The sequence below is a fragment of the Armigeres subalbatus genome, chromosome 3 (assembly GCF_024139115.2).
Source record: "Armigeres subalbatus isolate Guangzhou_Male chromosome 3, GZ_Asu_2, whole genome shotgun sequence".
Taxonomy (NCBI): Eukaryota; Metazoa; Arthropoda; class Insecta; order Diptera; family Culicidae; genus Armigeres; species Armigeres subalbatus.
Genome location: NC_085141.1, coordinates 242,859,794 through 242,877,175, shown reverse-complemented (window position 1 = coordinate 242,877,175; position 17,382 = coordinate 242,859,794). Strand labels below are relative to the sequence as shown.

The 17,382-nt window shown below is 45.3% G+C and overlaps 1 protein-coding gene across 3 annotated transcripts in view; it reads right to left on the bottom strand.

The window, feature by feature from the left end:
- Nucleotides 1-6,655: 6,655 nt before the first annotated feature.
- The window catches only part of LOC134227414 (uncharacterized), a 351,756-nt gene continuing 341,029 nt past the window's right edge, over nucleotides 6,656-17,382 (bottom strand). For all 3 annotated transcript variants that reach the window (XM_062708862.1, XM_062708861.1, XM_062708860.1), the window contains exons 4-10: nucleotides 11,553-11,755; nucleotides 11,278-11,456; nucleotides 11,039-11,214; nucleotides 10,760-10,973; nucleotides 8,366-10,690; nucleotides 8,032-8,299; nucleotides 6,656-7,896 (exon numbers count right to left, since the gene is read on the bottom strand). In XM_062708862.1, coding sequence (XP_062564846.1) covers nucleotides 7,885-7,896; nucleotides 8,032-8,299; nucleotides 8,366-10,690; nucleotides 10,760-10,973; nucleotides 11,039-11,214; nucleotides 11,278-11,456; nucleotides 11,553-11,755 — 3,377 coding nt within the window. In that variant the 3' untranslated portion in view covers nucleotides 6,656-7,884. The remainder of the gene's footprint in view (nucleotides 7,897-8,031; nucleotides 8,300-8,365; nucleotides 10,691-10,759; nucleotides 10,974-11,038; nucleotides 11,215-11,277; nucleotides 11,457-11,552; nucleotides 11,756-17,382) is intronic.

The following is a 17,382-nucleotide window of genomic DNA, read 5'->3' as shown; positions in this document are numbered from 1 at the left end:
AATAAACTAAGCTTCCATATAAACTAGAAATCGCAGTTGTAACATGTCCCTTTAATGAAATAAATCAACTTTGTTTTGACGGCTCATCTGAAACCCGCCATTTGGTTCAAACCATGATTGGATACCCTATAATGCTGCGATGTGCATCCATGCCTTCAATGGCTCAGCAAAATTATGAATTGCTACAAAACAGATCACGCTGCGCTGAAAGATGACTGATTTCCAGACGAGACCCAGTTTGGGCTGTTCATTTGTTATGCCTAGAGAAGCCGAGTATGTACAGTACAAGAGTGTTAGACAAAACAGTAGAATTTTATATAAAGTTGTACAGAAAGGCTTTATATAATCCGATTTTGATGAAACCGGAGCCCTCGGAATCATGTCTTCTACTTTTCTGTCCTGTTTCGGATTATTTGTGACGTGAACTTTCATTGTGATTTATGATTTACCCAGAATCTAGAACTAATTTGCCGGCTAATGCTGGAGGTGTGGTTTCTGCGGATGTTGTTTCGGACAGTTTAGCAGTTTTGCCATGATGATTCCCAGAAATCGAATTAACAAAGATTCTAAGGTCAATTGTTGTCGTAATTTCTTCCGTTTCGAGTTCTTGACATGCTTACAACGTTCTGTAAAAATAATACAAATAAAATGTAATAATTGTCTATTTCTTGGCTTATCACATTTCCAAGTTATTCGAAAATCCGGTCCCGGTGTCCTTCTGAAAGATCCAAAACATCAAAATTCACCCGTCTCTGAAAAACAAATGATTGATGTGGCCCATTCTCATGAAACTGAGTGGCCACCGGAAATGCTCAGGAAGACCTCGGAACCTCTGTTCATCTTAGAGGAGCGAAATTTTGTTCAAATCTTTTCATTATCATACTCTGAGTAACAAATGACTGTCTTAACTCCTTCTTATGGACTTGTGACGCTCCGGAAGATCAAAATCCTCTGTTGTTATGGACAATTCATGAAAAATATGACGGGATTAATTTGTTTTGTTACAAAAATTCAATTATTGACTAGGCTTATTAAAATCCTACTTGGAATATCTATGGGCTTACCATTTATATTCTGAATACTTTTCAGCTTGAGATCCGTTTATTAATCGATCAAATTAAAAATGGTTTAAGCATCATTTGAAGCAACTTAGAATTTGCTTTCTGTATTCGCCCTCTCGCAAAGCCGCTAAGTTTGATACTCATATTCGGACTAGAAGAACTCCAGCGTCCGATGGTTCCGGCTTTATCAAAATCGAATTATTTTCAGCAAAGTTATGCTAATTTGTATTTCATCAAAATATTGCCAATCTCAACCTTTTTGTCTTGTATATCTATTGCTTATGTGTTTTTCATCTACAAACCGATGTGGCTAGAAAAATTCTGACACTGGAGCTATAAAATAATGGTTTCCAATGGTTCAACAATTTCGTCCCTATTGGTTGAGTGGAAAGCATACCTGCTTCTCATTCCAGTGTGCCTGGGCTCAATCTCAGTCGGTGCCGTTAGTATTTTCTAAGTCGTAAATTCGTAATGTTAGATTATGACTACCTTCGGAAAGGAACAACAATGGATCACAATCATATTACGCCAAATATGGCTTAATTTTTATCCAGATACTTGGTTCTAATTATTTCGGAAATTTTTCAACGCCCCTTGTTTTGTATGAAGCGTGAGACGATAGCAGACCCTTAAGACATTAGTGTGCAGCCTCTATGCACTCAAGGGCTACTATGAACTCGCGCTGGAATCCTCTCTAATAGTATGTTAAAATTGACGCCCAGTTCGTCACAAAAAGTCCTGTAGGTAGCTCCTCTTTGCTCATGAGAACGTGGTGCATGTTATAAAATCTGTCCCGAACTCTATTGTTCAGAACTAGTTTTTGCCAAAGCCTTTTATATTTGAAAAAAAATTAGTATATCAATTGATGGACTTTTTCCTAATGGGCGTAAAAGGTTTTGACCTTAGGCTTTTGAACAGCGATTGGAGAATCTCTCCGAGACCCAACCCTAGGATTGTACTCTTCATTCAGGACAATAAATTTCCTCAATAGAAAAAGATTTTGTCCTATCTAATAGTCTGAAGAACGCAATACAATATCCAGCATTATGCATGCAATTATAATAAAACATCCGCCATTACGCATTTTTGCCTTAGGTACCCCCAGGAGTACATGTACCCCATGTTGAGAACCGCTCGGATTGGATGCCACTTGGCCAAATAACACGTTGGGCCGAGAGTAATATAGCTGAACGATTATTAAGCCAAATACTAATTGGCCATTTTATTCGCCAAAAACGTCATTTAGCCGAAGAAGTAATTTGGCTGAACAAGTCATGCGACCGAAAACGTCGATGAACGGTTCATATGGCCGCAAATATTACTTCACTGACAGGTACATACGACCGGAAACGTCGTTTGACCGAACTGGTCATTTGCCCGAAAATGTCATTTGACCGAACAGGCCATTTGGCCATACAGGTTATTTGGCCAGAATGATCGTTTAACAGAATGAGCTATTTTGCCTATAACGTCATTTAACAGAACGGTCAGAATAGATCATATGGTCAAGAATGTTATTTTACTTTCAGCCAAATTGCATCTTATGGATTTTGACTTAATTCACCTTTTGGTTCTCATTTTTCAAGCCTTTCTTCTTACTTCTTATTCCTCACTTCTCACTAATCACTTTTTATTTCTCGATTATAATTTCTCACTTTTCACTTGTTATTTCGCACGCTTCACTTTTTGTTGCTTACTTCTCAACAAGGGCGCCAGGAGTGAGTAGATCAAGTAGGACATGCTCTACGCACGAATTTTCCTGGGTGGGACAATCAATACATTCTCCTACTTATGATTCTGGTGAAAACATATCGTCTAAGTAATTATTTTAGTTGCAAAACTGACTGGTAGATCTGAATACAAGTTCTTCAAAAATATTATCAAATATTAGGTAGATTAACGTTTTATTGATTTCATTAATTAATTTATTATAAATTATTAGAAGACTACGGGAAAAAGTTTTGAAGAAACCTGAAAGGATTAATCTTGGAAATCACAAATCATCTTTCAGCCCGCATGAAATCTGATCCGCGAGTGATTCTGAACTCCCAAAAGGGTTATTTGGTTTTTTTTCCAGGACAGTGTGCACTAAAGTCACGTAAAAAAACGAATAACGCCCAAATGCATTTTCATAAAAAATTTTTTTTCGGTTTTCACGTGTTTCCGTACCTTTTCGATAAACCCCGTAAAAATGATTGAAAATCAGCTTTAAACCTGAAATTCGTATAAAAATTGTCGGGTAAAAAGCGACCCGTGTAAAAAGCAACCCTAGCGTGCGTGATGGAATGTGCTTTCGCTTATAAAGCGATAAGCGTTAAGTGCATGCGTTACGGTTTTTAATGCGTATTGAGAGCGCGTTTGAGTGAAACATAGTTTTTGTCCTTGGGACTTGAAGTAACGTCGTAAAATGAAATATTCAGTCTCTTTCCAAGGTCTGTACATTACCATTCCTCCTGTAACAAAGATTGTCGAATTAGTTTCTCTCATCTTATCCTATATGGACCATCGTTTTGAATCGAAGGGCAACTAGCAACTTCGAAATGTACAATCATGCTAATCGAAAAAGTAATATTTGCTCTGAAAATCGATGGAAATTCCATGTGAGGATTTCGTCCGCAAGCCCAGATTTTTTTTTTTGTAAGTGTTCTGTGTTACTTAACCGCTTTTGTGCCAAGTATCAAACGTGTATCAAACTAAGCTACGGGACCCCTGCATCCAGATTTTTGAAATTTAGAGTTTTTATATGATTTCTTTATGATTTTGATTTTTATTGATTTCTCAATACCAGGACTGTTTTCCAAATTGATATTTCTCCTATTTGTCCCCCCGGGACGTGGATGCGCTTCTGCTTCTCACAATAAAAGTGAGAATTAGTAACAAAAAAAGAAACAAGTGTGTAATGAAAAGTGAAAAGTGAGACGTCTACCTTAGAAATCACTTCTTACTTCCCACAGTGAGAAGGGGTTAGCGATAAGTGAGATCTATCGATCGTTTTTCCCATTTCCCATATCTTATTTCTCATTTCTTACTTCTCACAGTAAGAAATAAAAAGTGAGACATCTCACTCTTCACTGTTCATTCCTCACTTCCCTTTCCTTATATTGCACTTATCATTAATCATTAATTACACTTTTCACAGTAAGAATTTAACATGAGAAGTGAGAAATGAAGAATGGAAACTGAGACGTCTTACGTTTTGCTTCTCTCTTATCGTTTCACACTTCTCATTTTTCATTCTAAATTCTCACTGAGAATTTGAAGTAAAAAGTTAGAAATGAGGAGTAGAAATCTAAGACGCCTCAGTTCTCAGTTCTCATATCTCATATCTCACTTCTCATTCAAATTTCTCACTGTGAGAAGTATGAAGTGATTAGTGAGTTAGAAGTAAGGGAAGTGAGGAATAAGTTGGGAAAAGTGAGATGTATTAAGTGAGAAATGAGAGACAAGAAAAAATACGTCTCATTTCTCACTGTGTCAATCTCACTTCTAACAGTGAGAATTGAAAAAGAGATGTGAGATGTTCCACTTGTAACTCCATTTCTCACTAGTCATTTTTTTCTTCTCATTCTTACTTATAACAAATAATGAGAAATAAGAATCGAGACGAGACATTGAAAACTGAGAAGCAAAAGTCCAAAAAATTAAAAACGTGAAAAATAAGCAGTAATAAACCAAGTTTATCAAACTTGTACTTCTTGTTCTTATTAGCATTACATCCCCACTGGGACATTGCCGCCTCGTAGTTTAGTGTTCATGCATTAGAGTTATTAACTGTAAGGTTTCTAAGCCATGTTTGCATTCGTATAGCAACAAAAATAGCATGAGGCTAGAACGATGATACATATATGCAAAGAGAAATCGAGAAAATTTCCAAAATGAAAGTTTCCTAGAAAGGGCCGGGAATCGAAACCCACGCATATCACCGCTCGGCTAAAGAATGTATCAAACTTGTACACAAGTGTGAACAAAACAGAATCGAACAGACAGCCCCCACCAAGGAGCTATGTTAAAATGCTTCGTTATCTCTCAAATGCTGTGCGGATCATATTTTTCACACGGTGTAAACTTGTCGAAATGCATCATCAGAACAGGTGATCCCCGTAATGGGACCCTTTCGAAGGAATGTATCATGGATTATAGCCCCCCTGAGTCCGTTCATTATCGTAACTGCTCGGGGAAGCATCTCTAACGGTATGCTACATATCACGAGTGTATACAGAAATGAGAAGTGACGTTGTTTTTATTCCACTTTGGATTCAATCCCTAATCATGGATTCAATCAGGCGCATGATTTTCTCTACCAAACAATATGTTCGGCTTGTTCTGTCAAACGTTTCTTTAAATATTTTTCTTGTTCAAAACGTTTTTTCGGCTAAACGACATTTTCGACAACATGATCCGTTCGGTCATATGACTTATTTTGTCAAATGGCCTACCGACTCAACGACCATTTCGGTTTAAAGACATTTTCGATTAAAGTTAGTCAAATGAGATTTTTGACCAAATGACATTTTTTGGGGTTTGGACTAATGTTTTGTTCGGTTACGGCTTAGTGGCCTACGCCCAACCGAGCCTTCTCCTCTCCAACAGCTTGTTCATTTTGAAAGGTTTTCTCATTCTGCTATTATGGACGCCATTTAATTTGATGAGCTCTTAATGGCTTTTAAATTTAAGATCCTTAAAATTTTCACGGGGATGTCTTTTAACCAACTAAAAACGATTTATCGCCGAAAAGTTTCATCAGAGAGCATTATGTGCTTCTGTATTGACTTTTCCATTATAAGACCTTTCACCTTAAGATCTTGTAAAAGTTTTCGCCCAAAGTACTTCGTACTATCCAGTTCCAGGTCTCTTTATTATCATCACTACAATCACAGAGAGCAAACGTTGAAGCTACTCTGATTATGTTGTGTGAAACGTTGAACTTTTTATTTTCAAAAAAAAATATTTGCAATGTCGCAGTTATCTTGTACTGAATCAGTGCTAGTATCATAAAAAAAATTCACTGTGTGCTAGTGTCGTTTTGTATACAAAGTTATACCAGCGCCACCACGTAGTCAAAATGAGATTTTAAGTTGCAATGTACCTCGTATCAACGCTGGAGGCGTTGATGTTCGGTTTGATTGCTCACACATGTTTCGAGTGAAATTTTGTTCGAGCCAGAATGCCTGTTTTTGTGCAACAATTTCGTTCTGAAGGCCTTTATGCATTTCCGGCTCCTTCCTCGACAACAGTTACATGATGCTCATCTGACTAACATGGATACTCCACAGGCAAACAGACATAATACCAAGGAGAACAGAAATTTAGGCTCGTAGCAAATTTCACCCAAAACATGTGCAATTGATTGCTTACGAAAATCAGCAAACAAGTGGTCACTTGGTCACCCACCAAATATTTAAATAAATCGTTAGAGTGTTGAATCTTGGGAAATCATTGAGTGGTATGGTATCTCGTATCTTTCCTGCGATTCAAACTTAACATTTTACCGCATGGTCTAATTTTAGCGCTGAGCTATGCAGTTGTTTTTATTTCTTTTTTAATTCAAGAGAAAATAAAATGTAATTCAAAAACATCAAATCTCATTCATGGTTCTATTCTTCCAAAGGTATCTTTCTACCCATAAGCCAACCCTGTTCGCAACACCCACCAATCGAAGCCATGTATTTATCTTAGTTTCGAAGCACTGATTTGATGTGCTTCCTGCTACTTGCCCACATCGTTCCTGCGAACTCTCCTCACCGGAGCAACCCCCTCACGACGACCGAGTCAGAGACTGTGTTTACTTTCCGGTCGCTTGCTTGTTATTTTCCTGGATATGATGTAGGAATCAGATTCCGGGAGGTGTGGGCGTTCGGGAAAAGCGTCCTTCTTCGATTCACCTACCGATAAACCTCACCTACTTCATTTTCTTTTGTTTGCATTAGTTTTCCTGACGAATACGACGACGACGGGGATGGTCCACACATCAGAGGCTCACCGTTGTTGGCGTTGTGTTGTTGATTTGCTCTGTGATGTGGTAAGGAGCCTCGTGTGTATGTTCTCAGCCGCCTGGAGGCTTTCCCGCATGTTGAGCTCCAGCAACGAGAGCAGGAAAAACCCGTAGTCGAGTGACGAACTCGGCCTACAGTCGGATATTACTGTTCGCACAAACTGCTAAGGATGACGAGTAAAGACTTAGCAGTGGAACTGAACTAAGACCGCCATAAGACTCGCCACCCTAATTCCACGCAGAAGATGTACGGAGGATAATATTTGCCCTAAAGGTTACAAATCAATGAATAGGAATACAAAAGCAATCGAAGGTTGCGCGCAAACACGGAACGGAAAAAATAATTATCTGGTCCAAATAGAAGGAAAATAAACGTCGCTTCCTGACCACGCGACGACGGTCTCCTTTGTCAGGGTTTTGTTCCATTTGAAGCTCAGTAGGTTCGAGTGTCCTTCCCCCGACAGTCGGGGTCCTTGTTCTGATGTTGTTCAAACAGACCGACGACGACGGTGCACCCGAGCCAGTGGATTGGATACGTGGCCCATTAGTTTATTGCTGCATTGGTTGTTGTTTGTCTCGTTTCTTATCGCGAGGAAAGGAATGTGTACAAAAATCTAGGCTCTCTTCTAGTGTTTGCCGGTTCAAGTGTAGAACTTTGTTGGTTTAGCGTCCAAAACAGGATTTAAACAACAGTTTTTTTCTCTCTCTTCTTCTGTTTTTTAATATGTGTATATAGATAGGTATTTTTGATTCTAGTTTTGTTATGCTTATATTTAGAAAAGTTAGTCTTTATTGCTTTCAATTTGTTGACGGGCTGTGGCGCTCACGAACCTAAGACGAGTTCTGTAATGAAACAAATGATGTACAGAATTAAAATATTTGACAAACATATCGAATCAAGACGTTCACACTATCACCTTATTTTTTCTGATTTAATACAAACAAATACTCTCATATTTGATCTGATAATAAACCTACCTTAAACATGAAGTGCTGACCCTGTGCTTCCTGCGGCGAGCTACCACTCTGGTAGCCGGGACTGGGCGATTCAGCGTTTTCCGGAACCGGCGTGATGTTGGCATAGTTGGCCGAACATGGCAACAGTCCCCGTAGCTGCGAGGGCGTTCCCGGATGCTTGATCGCCGATTCGCTACCGGGTTGCGTCAACGCCAGGATCGATCGGTCGATGTTTTGGTACTCCTTGCCGGATCGTGGCCGCAACGTGGATGTCGCCTGACGAATGTGCCTGTGTTGTTGGAAATTTTCAATTGTCAGTAACCAGATATTAAAACATAACAAAAAAAACACTCACCTCATCCCCTCGGGCGTATCCGAAGAGCTATGACTCGACAACGATAGCGTTTCAATGTAGTCGGACATATCGGAAGTGCCACTGCTGGTACTTCGGGAATCGATGTACGGTGCAGTGGTGGCCGCCATGATGTCAGGACTCGCGTAAGCTTTCGTCTTTGGAGGACAAATCGGAACCTCGGCTTCGGCGGATGTGCTCTTCTCCGGTACACGAACCTTCTGGAACTGGAATGATAGTTCTCGCAGAGGATCGAAGGATTTTGACCTCCGCGGGAGCGATGAGTGTACGCAGCTCTGCTGGGGCATCACATGCCGTTGGTGTCTTCGGGCGGACATGGCCGTAGTGAGAGGGAGTTCAAATTCCGTAAAGTCTGTACCTCGCTGCCGTAGAGATCCAGTTGAAACACCCGAGTCGTTGGAGCTAGAGCTGTCGCGGTTTTGTGCCTTGCACGGAACGCTTTCGGATCTTCGGATGTACACAGATTGGGAGTTTTGACTAGGGTTAGTGGAAGCGGATATCTCGTCTTCCGTTTCGACGGGAGCTGATTTCTCGCAGCAAGCTGGCTCGGAACATGGTTCCGCTTCTCGGTGGACACATGGTGAGGATGATCGCCGGACTTCGATGTTGCATGTTGGGGTCGGGGGTTTCCGTAGAGTTTCCGTACTCGGAGATGCAGTTCCACTGAGGGGACTTTCGACTTCGTCGCACTCATCAAGGAAACGAGACGATTCAGCGGACGCGGATCGCTTTCGCGGCGATAACCTCTTATCACATGGGAGTAGATCACTGTGATCTAGCAGCTGTTTGCGAGTATACGGACTGGTTGTTGCTTTGAGCATGGCACTTCCTGGAATTCGGGACTCATCATCTATCCGTTTGCGGCTTCGATCCACCGCTGGACCACAAAGACTTGGGTTGCTAGCGGACTTTTCACCGATGATTCTGTTCATTCGTTGTTTCAGAAGATCTGACTTGAAAGGAAGAGGTGGAGCAGTGGGAGATGCTGGTGGTGGATCTATGTCGGTAGTTGCCGATGGAGCCGCAGGAGACATTGGTATGTAGCCAGGAAACTTGGATTTGATTTTCGCAGGTTCCATCATCATGTAATTCTCCTGTTTATCAACTGCTTGCTGTTCTGGCTTGGCTTCTGGGGTTTTCGCGCTAAGGTGACCGCATTTGTGGCAAACTTTCTGTTCTTCTTCGAAGTCGTGCAGTGAGAGACCGGCTCTTTGAAGCACTTCTTTGGAATTTTCGTAGTTTTCAAGTGATTTCTCAAATTCTAAATTAGCGTAGTTTGCTTTCTGTTCTTCGGGGAGGACCTCCACGTCTTCGTAATTTTCATTTGATGTCGTTTTCTTATCTTTCATACATTCGAACTCGTTTTTGTTGCATTCACATGCACCCTCCAATCTTCGTCTAATTTTCTTCGTCATGTCTACTGTCGCGTAGATGGCATTATCCGCGCTGGCATCGACGACCGGCATTCTACCTTCACCGCTTAGCTTAACTTTATTGATGTGTAAACCCGTATTCTCAATTCCGTTCCCCCGTTTGCATAGCGGTAATGAGATCCAGTTATCAGCCCAGGACATCACTCGATTGCAGGTACAGTCAACTCGTGGGCCTTCCAATTCCTTCTCCATCTTGACCATGCCTTGACTTTCCGATCCATTCAAACAACCACAGACGGCCTTGCCCAGCGACAGAGGTGTATCATAGTTGCCGTAGCTACCCACTTCACTCCTACCGCTGCTGATCGCCTCCTTGGACAGGTACTCTTGTATTTTCTTAGGTGTATCGTAGTTTTCCGAAGTGTTGTCATCGATGGCTACAGGGGTTTTTGGTATGTCGTAGTTCTCGTAAGGACCGACGTGACTATTTGCCTGAGGAGACTTGCAGGTCATCATGGCGGAATGGAGGGGGGCTGTTATGTGTAGAGGAATTTCTTTGGGTTTCGGTGGTCGACCCGGTGGACAACACTGACACGGGGAAGTGGGTCGATTGTTCATACATGTGAATTGCGTGGCCGGCACCTTCTCGTACCACGATTCGGGACCCTGCTGACTTGGAGCGCAAGTTTGCCGGGGAATGGAGTATTCGGAGTTGTTGCTGCTACCGTGGGAACAAAGGGACATCCTATCTAGTGCTGGTGTTTTTGAGATGTGCGATTGATTGATGTGGTTATTGTGCTCGGTGATTGTGTGCCACGCTGGCGTAGGTGCCACAGCTCCAGGCGTTCCCGTAACCGTCGAGCTACGGGACATTGAGGGAGCTCCCAGTTTTGAAATACAGCTCATGCAGCGCTCCAAATTGGCGATGGTACTCCTGAATAAATGATTACGGATGTAAGTACCTCGAAATTTGGTTCGAAATTTGATAATGAGGGGAACTTACCTTGGGAATGAGTCCATATCGTTGATACTATCGTGCCCTTCGGACACTGAAGCCGTATCTCCACAACCATAGTTACTATCCAGATCCCTGGACTCCGTCGACGGCCAGTACGGTGTCCGACAGGAGCAAGTCGAACTCTCGATATGAACCGTGCAGATCTCGTCGTTGTAATTTGTGCAGCGAGATTCCGCACCCTTGCGAGGACTGTCCAAAGCTATGGGTCAATGTAATTGAGGTTACGCGTTTGTAAAACGATAAAAATGATTGTTCAAATAATACCTGCAAGCTTTTTGGCAGCCGCGCGCTTCTTGCTAGCTAGTTTACCCTGTGATGCCAGCTTGAGTGTGTGAGTGATTTCATCACCCAGATCTGTCACAAAAACGTACAGACCTTCGCCCTTGCCGCAGCTCGAGCCACCCTCGAAGCAAAACCGATTGTCAACTACCCCGTACCGTCTGGAGAAAATGAAACCGTTTAAAGCTCTGAGTAATATGCACAGAAAGCGAGATCAACCGTACCTTAGATGTTGAATGTTCCACATGCCGGTTAACCGCGGTGGAACACCCGTCGTCAGACAAAACCGATGATCCTGGATGTGCATTCGTGCTGGTCCCGTCGCCAGTTTGGCCTTCGGTGGCGCCGACGAGACCAGCACCAGATATTGCAAGTCGTCGCCCAGGTTGTTGGATATTTTGACCTGGTCAAACGTTTAGAGAGTCAACGATTTAGTTGGCGTTCAATCGCTTGGTGAAGAAATTCGAAATTGCGGAAAAATACCCATTTGATAACTTACCTGCCATTGTATCAGTCTTTCTCTGGTGTCAAAAGCGAGCACTACTATCACATCCTGACAGATTATTGCTATCGTGTTGGACTCCTTGTCCAGCGTGAAACCGGACTCGACGCCCAGAAAGTGCTGCAGCGAGAGGGAAGCCTTGGTTGTTCCATTCTTGTATCGGTCTTTGGAGTCTCTGTAGAGCTGCAAGTGGAGGCAGTCTGTAATACAAGGGAAAGAAGAGAAGAACTGTTAGTGTCCTATCAATAATGCGAAAATCATGGGTTGACAGACAACAATTTGTAGATGATTTTACCAGTTTACTAGTTTTTTCCTTTGTGGTGTTCAAATACGTTCAGAAGTTTTTTTTCAAGGTTCTCATTTGTTAGCTCTACTCAGGGTGATACTTTAGTATTGTCATTTGGAGGAACCTGGAGGAACCTCCGGAACTCCTGGAGGAACCTCCGGAGGGACTCCTGGAGGAACCTCCGGAGGGACTCCTGGAGGAACCTCCGGAGGGACTCCAGGAGTCTCTCCTGGTTCCTCCAGGAGTCCCTCCCGGAGGGACTCTTGGAGGAACCTCCGGAGGGACTCCTGGAGGACACTCAGGAGGACTCTGGAGGAACCTCGGAGGGACTCCTGGAGGAACCTTCGGAGGGACTCCTGGAGGAACTCAGGAGAGACTCCTGGAGGAACCTCGGAGGGACCTTGAAACACAGCTTTAGCTTAGCTTCAGCTGAAAGCAGCTTTGAAGCTTAGCTTTAAGCTTGGCACGAAGCAGCTTTGGCTTAGCTTAGCTAGCTTTAGCTTAGCTTTAGCTTAGCTTTAGCTTGGCTTAGCTTGACTTTGGCTTGGCTGAAACAAGCTGGCTTATTTAGCTTAACTTTAAGCTTAGCTTTAAGCAACAGCTTTAGGCAGGCAGGCTTTGACAAGCACAGCTGAGCAATTGGCTTGAGCTGGCTTAGGCTTTGAGGCTTAGCTGAGGCAGGCTGAGCTTTGAGCAGGCAGAGGCTGGGCAGGAGCAAGCCAGGCTTTGAGGCAGGCTGGGGCAGAGGCTGAGGCCCAGGCTGGGCCCCAGGCACAGGCAGGGGAACTGAGCAGGCTGGGCCAGGCGGCTGAGCCAGGGAGCCGGGCGCAGGCTGGCTGGAGACGGGCACTGAGCCCAGGGCTGACGGGCTGAGGCAGACGTTGGGCTGAGACTGAGCACAGGGCTGGGCTGGGGCGCAGGCCAGGAGCTGGCGGGCTGAGGCCAGGGGCTGGTGCTGGCTGGGGCACAGGCTGAGGCCAGGCTGGGCAGAAGGAGGCAGCGGGCGGCTGAGCGGAGGCAGGCCAGGCTGGGCTGAGGCTGGGGCTTTGACAGGCTGGGGCTGAGTTGGTGGGGCTGAGCGGAGGCAGGCTGGGACTGGGCCGGGGCTGGAGCTGCTGGGGCAGGCTGAGCTGGGAGCCCTGGTGGAGGCTGGAGCCAGTGGGGCTGAGCCCAGGGCTGGGCAGGCCAGGCTGGGCTGGGGCTGAGCCAGGGGCCAGGCTGGGGCCAGGTGGGCAGGGCTTTGGGGCAAACTTTGGGGCTGGGACTGGACTGGGGGCTGGGGCACGCTGGGCTTAAGGCTTAGCTTTGGGCTTAGCTTTAGCTTAGCTTTAAGCTGGCTTTGAAACCAGGCTGGGCTGAGCTTTAACCAGGCTGGACAGCTGTAGCTTTAAGGCACAGAGCTGGCTGAGCAGGCTTAGAACGGCTTTGCCAGGCTGACTGAGCTGTTGGCTGGTTGGCTGGGCCAGGCACAGGCTTTAACGACTGGGCTTTAAACTGGGGCTTTAAGCTGGAAGCTGGGCTGAGTGGCTTGAGCAAGGAACTGAGCGGCTGCTTCAAGCTTAGCTGAGCCAACTGTTGGCTTAGCTGAGGCAGAACTTAGCTTTGAGGCAACAGGCTTTGAGCAACTTTAAGAGCTGAGCTTTAAGGGCTGAGCGAGACTGACAGGCTTTGGCTTGAGCAGGCTGACGCTTAGCTGATGGGCTGGGCACAAGGCTGGTAGCAGGCTGAGCAGGCTGACCAGGCTGGAGCCAGTTAAACTGGGCAGGCTGGGCAGGCAGCTGGGCGGCTGGGCGAACTGGGGGCTGGGAGCTGGGCCAGGGCTTTGAGCTCCAGGGTTGGCTGGAGCAGGAGAGCTGGTGGCTGGGGGCATTTGGAGCCAGGCTGAACTTTAAGGCCAGGCTGGGCAGGCTGAGGCAGCCCATGGGGCAGAGCAGGCTTTGGGAGCCAGAGCTGAGGCAGGCAGGCAGGGCTTGTTTGGGACAGGCAGGCTGAGGGCAGGCAGGGCCCAGGCTGAGCCCGGGCAGCTGAGGCCGGAGGCACAGGGCAGGCTGGAGCCAGGCGAGCCAGGCAGGGCTGGGTGGGCTGGGCAGCTCGAGCCGGAGGCTGGCGGGCGGGCGGACGGGCCGGGCTGGGCAGGGCTGGTGACGGAGCAGAGCCCAGGGCTGAGCGGAGCTGGCAGGCGGGGGCTGGGGCAGGCGACGGGCTTTGGTGAGCTGGGCAGTGCAGACCCAGGGCTGTGGTGCCAGGCTGGTGAGGCTGAGGCTGACTGGCGCAGGGCTGGGACTGGCTGGGCCGGGCCAGGGGACTTGGGGCGGGCTGGGGCTGGGCCGGGCTGAACGTGAAGGGGCTGGGGCAGGAACTGGGGCTGGGGCAGGGGCAGGGGGCTGGGGCCGGGCTGAGCCCAGGGGCTGGTGGGGCTGGGGCTGGGGGCTGGGGCTGCAGGGCCAGTCCAGGGCCAGGCTGGAGCTGAGCTGGGGGCTTACTGCTGCAGGCTGCTAACAACTTAACAGCTTTGCTGCTTTAACCTTTAACCTTTGCAGCTGCTTTAAGCAACAGCTTCTTTAAACAACTGCTTCTTAACAGCTGCAACAACTAGCTGCTAGCTGCTTTAGCTTAAGCTTTAACTTCTTTAACCTTTAACAACTGCTGCTTTAAACCAACTAGCTTTAAGCCAACTGCTTTAGCTTAGCTTTAGCTGCTTTAACCTTTAGCTTAAGCTTTAAACAGCTTTAGCTTTAACTTTAATAGCTTTAACAACTTAGCTTTAACAGCTTGCTTTAACTGCTTTAGCTTAACTTTAACAACTTTAAGCTTTAGCTTAAGCAACCTTTAACCTTTAGCTTTAGCTTAAACTTTAGCTTAGCTTTAAGCAACTTTAGCTTAACTGGCTTAACACAGCTTTAGCTTAACATGCTTAGCTTTAACAAGCTTTAACAGCTTTAACAACTGGCTTAGCTTTAAGCAGCTTTAAGCAACTGGCTTAGCTTTAACAGCTTTAGCTGTGAGACTCCGAGATGCTTCAGAAATAATCTTGGAGGAACCTCCTGGAGGAAGCTCCTGAGGGACTCCTGGAGGAATCTTCTGAGGGACTCTTGAAGAAACCTCCGGAGGGAGTCCTAGAGGCAGTACTGCAATTTATCAACAATGCTCGCTGAGTGTGATTCTTTTGCTTTGTATTTTTCTCTGCTCCTCTTTGCCTATGACGGTGCCTTTCAGTCAGAGAGGTCTTTTGTTTACTTTATCTTTGATTGTTGCTGCTAATCATTTTCAGTTTTCACTGCTAGGAAGTGAGTGTGAAGAGGAAATGGTATCAATATCCAATAAATTTCAGTCACTGAGACTGAGAATTCGCACTACTGCCTAGAGGAGTCGCCAGAGGGAGTCCTAGAGGAATCGCCAGAGGGACTCCTAGAGGAACCTCCAGATGGACTTCTGGAGGAACCTTCGAAGGGACTTCTGGAGGAACTCCTGGAGGTACATCTGTAAGAACCTCCGGAAGAACTCCTGGAGGAACCTATGGCGGGACTCCTGGAGGAACCTCCGAAGAAACTCCTGGGGGAACCTCCGGAGGAACCGCCGGATGAACTCCTGGAGGAACCGCCGGAGGAACTCCTGGATGAACCGCCGAAGGAACTCCTGGAGGAATTGCCGGAGGAACTCCTTAAGGAACAGTCGGAGGAACTCTTGGAGGAGCTTCTGGAGGAATCCCCGGAGGAACTCCTGTAGGAACCCCCGGAGGAACTCCTGTAGGAACACCCGGAAGGACTCCTGGAGGAATCTCCGGAGGGACTCCTGGAGGAACCTCCGGAGGGACTCCTGGAGAAACCTCCGGAGAGACTCCTGGAGGAACCTCCGAAGAGACTCCTAGAAGAATCTCCGGAGGGACTTGTACAGAAACCTCCGGATGGCCTACTGGAGGAACCTTCGGAGGAACAACTGTTGCACTATTGCTACAATGTTTTGTTGCGCATAGCCCAATTGATAACGATTCAACTGGCGGTTCAATTTGGCCAATATGCGGAAGGGTCTAAAGTATGTGAACTATTTTAATGTTGCACGGTATCTGATATTTAGCCTTTCATCAATGTTCTTTCAGAAGATTGATGGCAGTTCCTCAGGTAGCTTCACTGGAAGCTTTTCCTGGATGTTCACTCTGGAGTCGTTTGTTACCGATTTTAGTATTGTACGGCGCATAAAAATCTGCTCGGAATATTCTTTTCAATCGCAGGCAAAAATAAGAACAAGAAAGTTGTCCAAAAAACAAACCTTTAGGAATAAAAGCTGCGAGACTGCAGTTTGAGTGAACCGATTCCGGCGGAATCCACTTGGACTTTCATAATAATTGCTGGGTTAAATTTCTTGAAAATTAGACAGAATATAATTTTTCTGAGAGACTTTTTATGTGACTGCGATTGTTAGTTTTGTGATTTTCAGAACTCAATATGCCAAGCATAAAATGATTTATTTTTCATCAAACTCATAGCACAACACTCATAATAACTTGTCACTCGCTGTCATCATCTCCCAAAGAAGAGTAATAACTTTTCCTTGACCAATAGTTCAATTATTTCATTTTCGAAAACAACTATTGTTCACAAACAAAAGCAGAGTCGAGGAGAAAAACGTCCATTCTCTCCAACAAGCAGCTATTTTTCATCCTTCATTTCCTGTCACAAGCCGAGACAATGAGATCGAGAGCTGCCAGCAGCCCTCCATAATTTTACAGACTTTCCTAGCCGAAGGCACGCATGTCATAAATCATCCTAGCCCTGGCCGCGTATATTGAGCGTGGTCCCATTCATCCGCGGGTTGGTTGGTGGCGGCACGGTTAAGTGGCGCTCGCGGCAACGCTCAGGCGGAAAACTCTTCAAAACTTTTGCCCCAACACGAGGCATGGGGGCACGAGGACGAAAACAAAACGCCCGCAAAAACATCCCTCTCGCAAACAGAAAAAAAAACGGGTCAGGGGAAATCATCTATCATCATTTTATGTGCGGAAATGCAAAAAAATTGACGTGACTGAGTGCAGCAAAAGCAGCGTGTGTTTTTCACACATCAATGAGGAACGCTCAAATGGCAACGAGACGTTGAAAGGATGTAATGTGGACGAGCAAAAATTCGAATGAACAAAGGGCCAAAATCACAAAATGTTGGAACGAGGGAGCCGAATGGAAATATGTATTGGAAAGTGTGAACAGCTGAAACTGGTAGCAAAATAATTTACAGTAAAAATAATTCCAAATCTTATTAATAATATTAGAGTATGAAATCAATAACCTCACTACCAGAATGAGGCAGATTTATTAAAAGTGTGTGAAGGAATACTATCCACATTTTTCCAATTACGATCGTTAACTCTATTGACGTTACATCTCCTCGGGTTTTCGAAGTTTAACTTCGACTTCTTGTCTTTCGACCCTTTTTCCATATCGTCCAATTTCCCCGGCAAGTAAGAAACCATCCCCTAATCCCAAAGTGCACTTTTTACTTGTGTTTCAGCTTTTAAGTTCAATCCCGTGCGCCGTCGAAATCCTGGCCGTC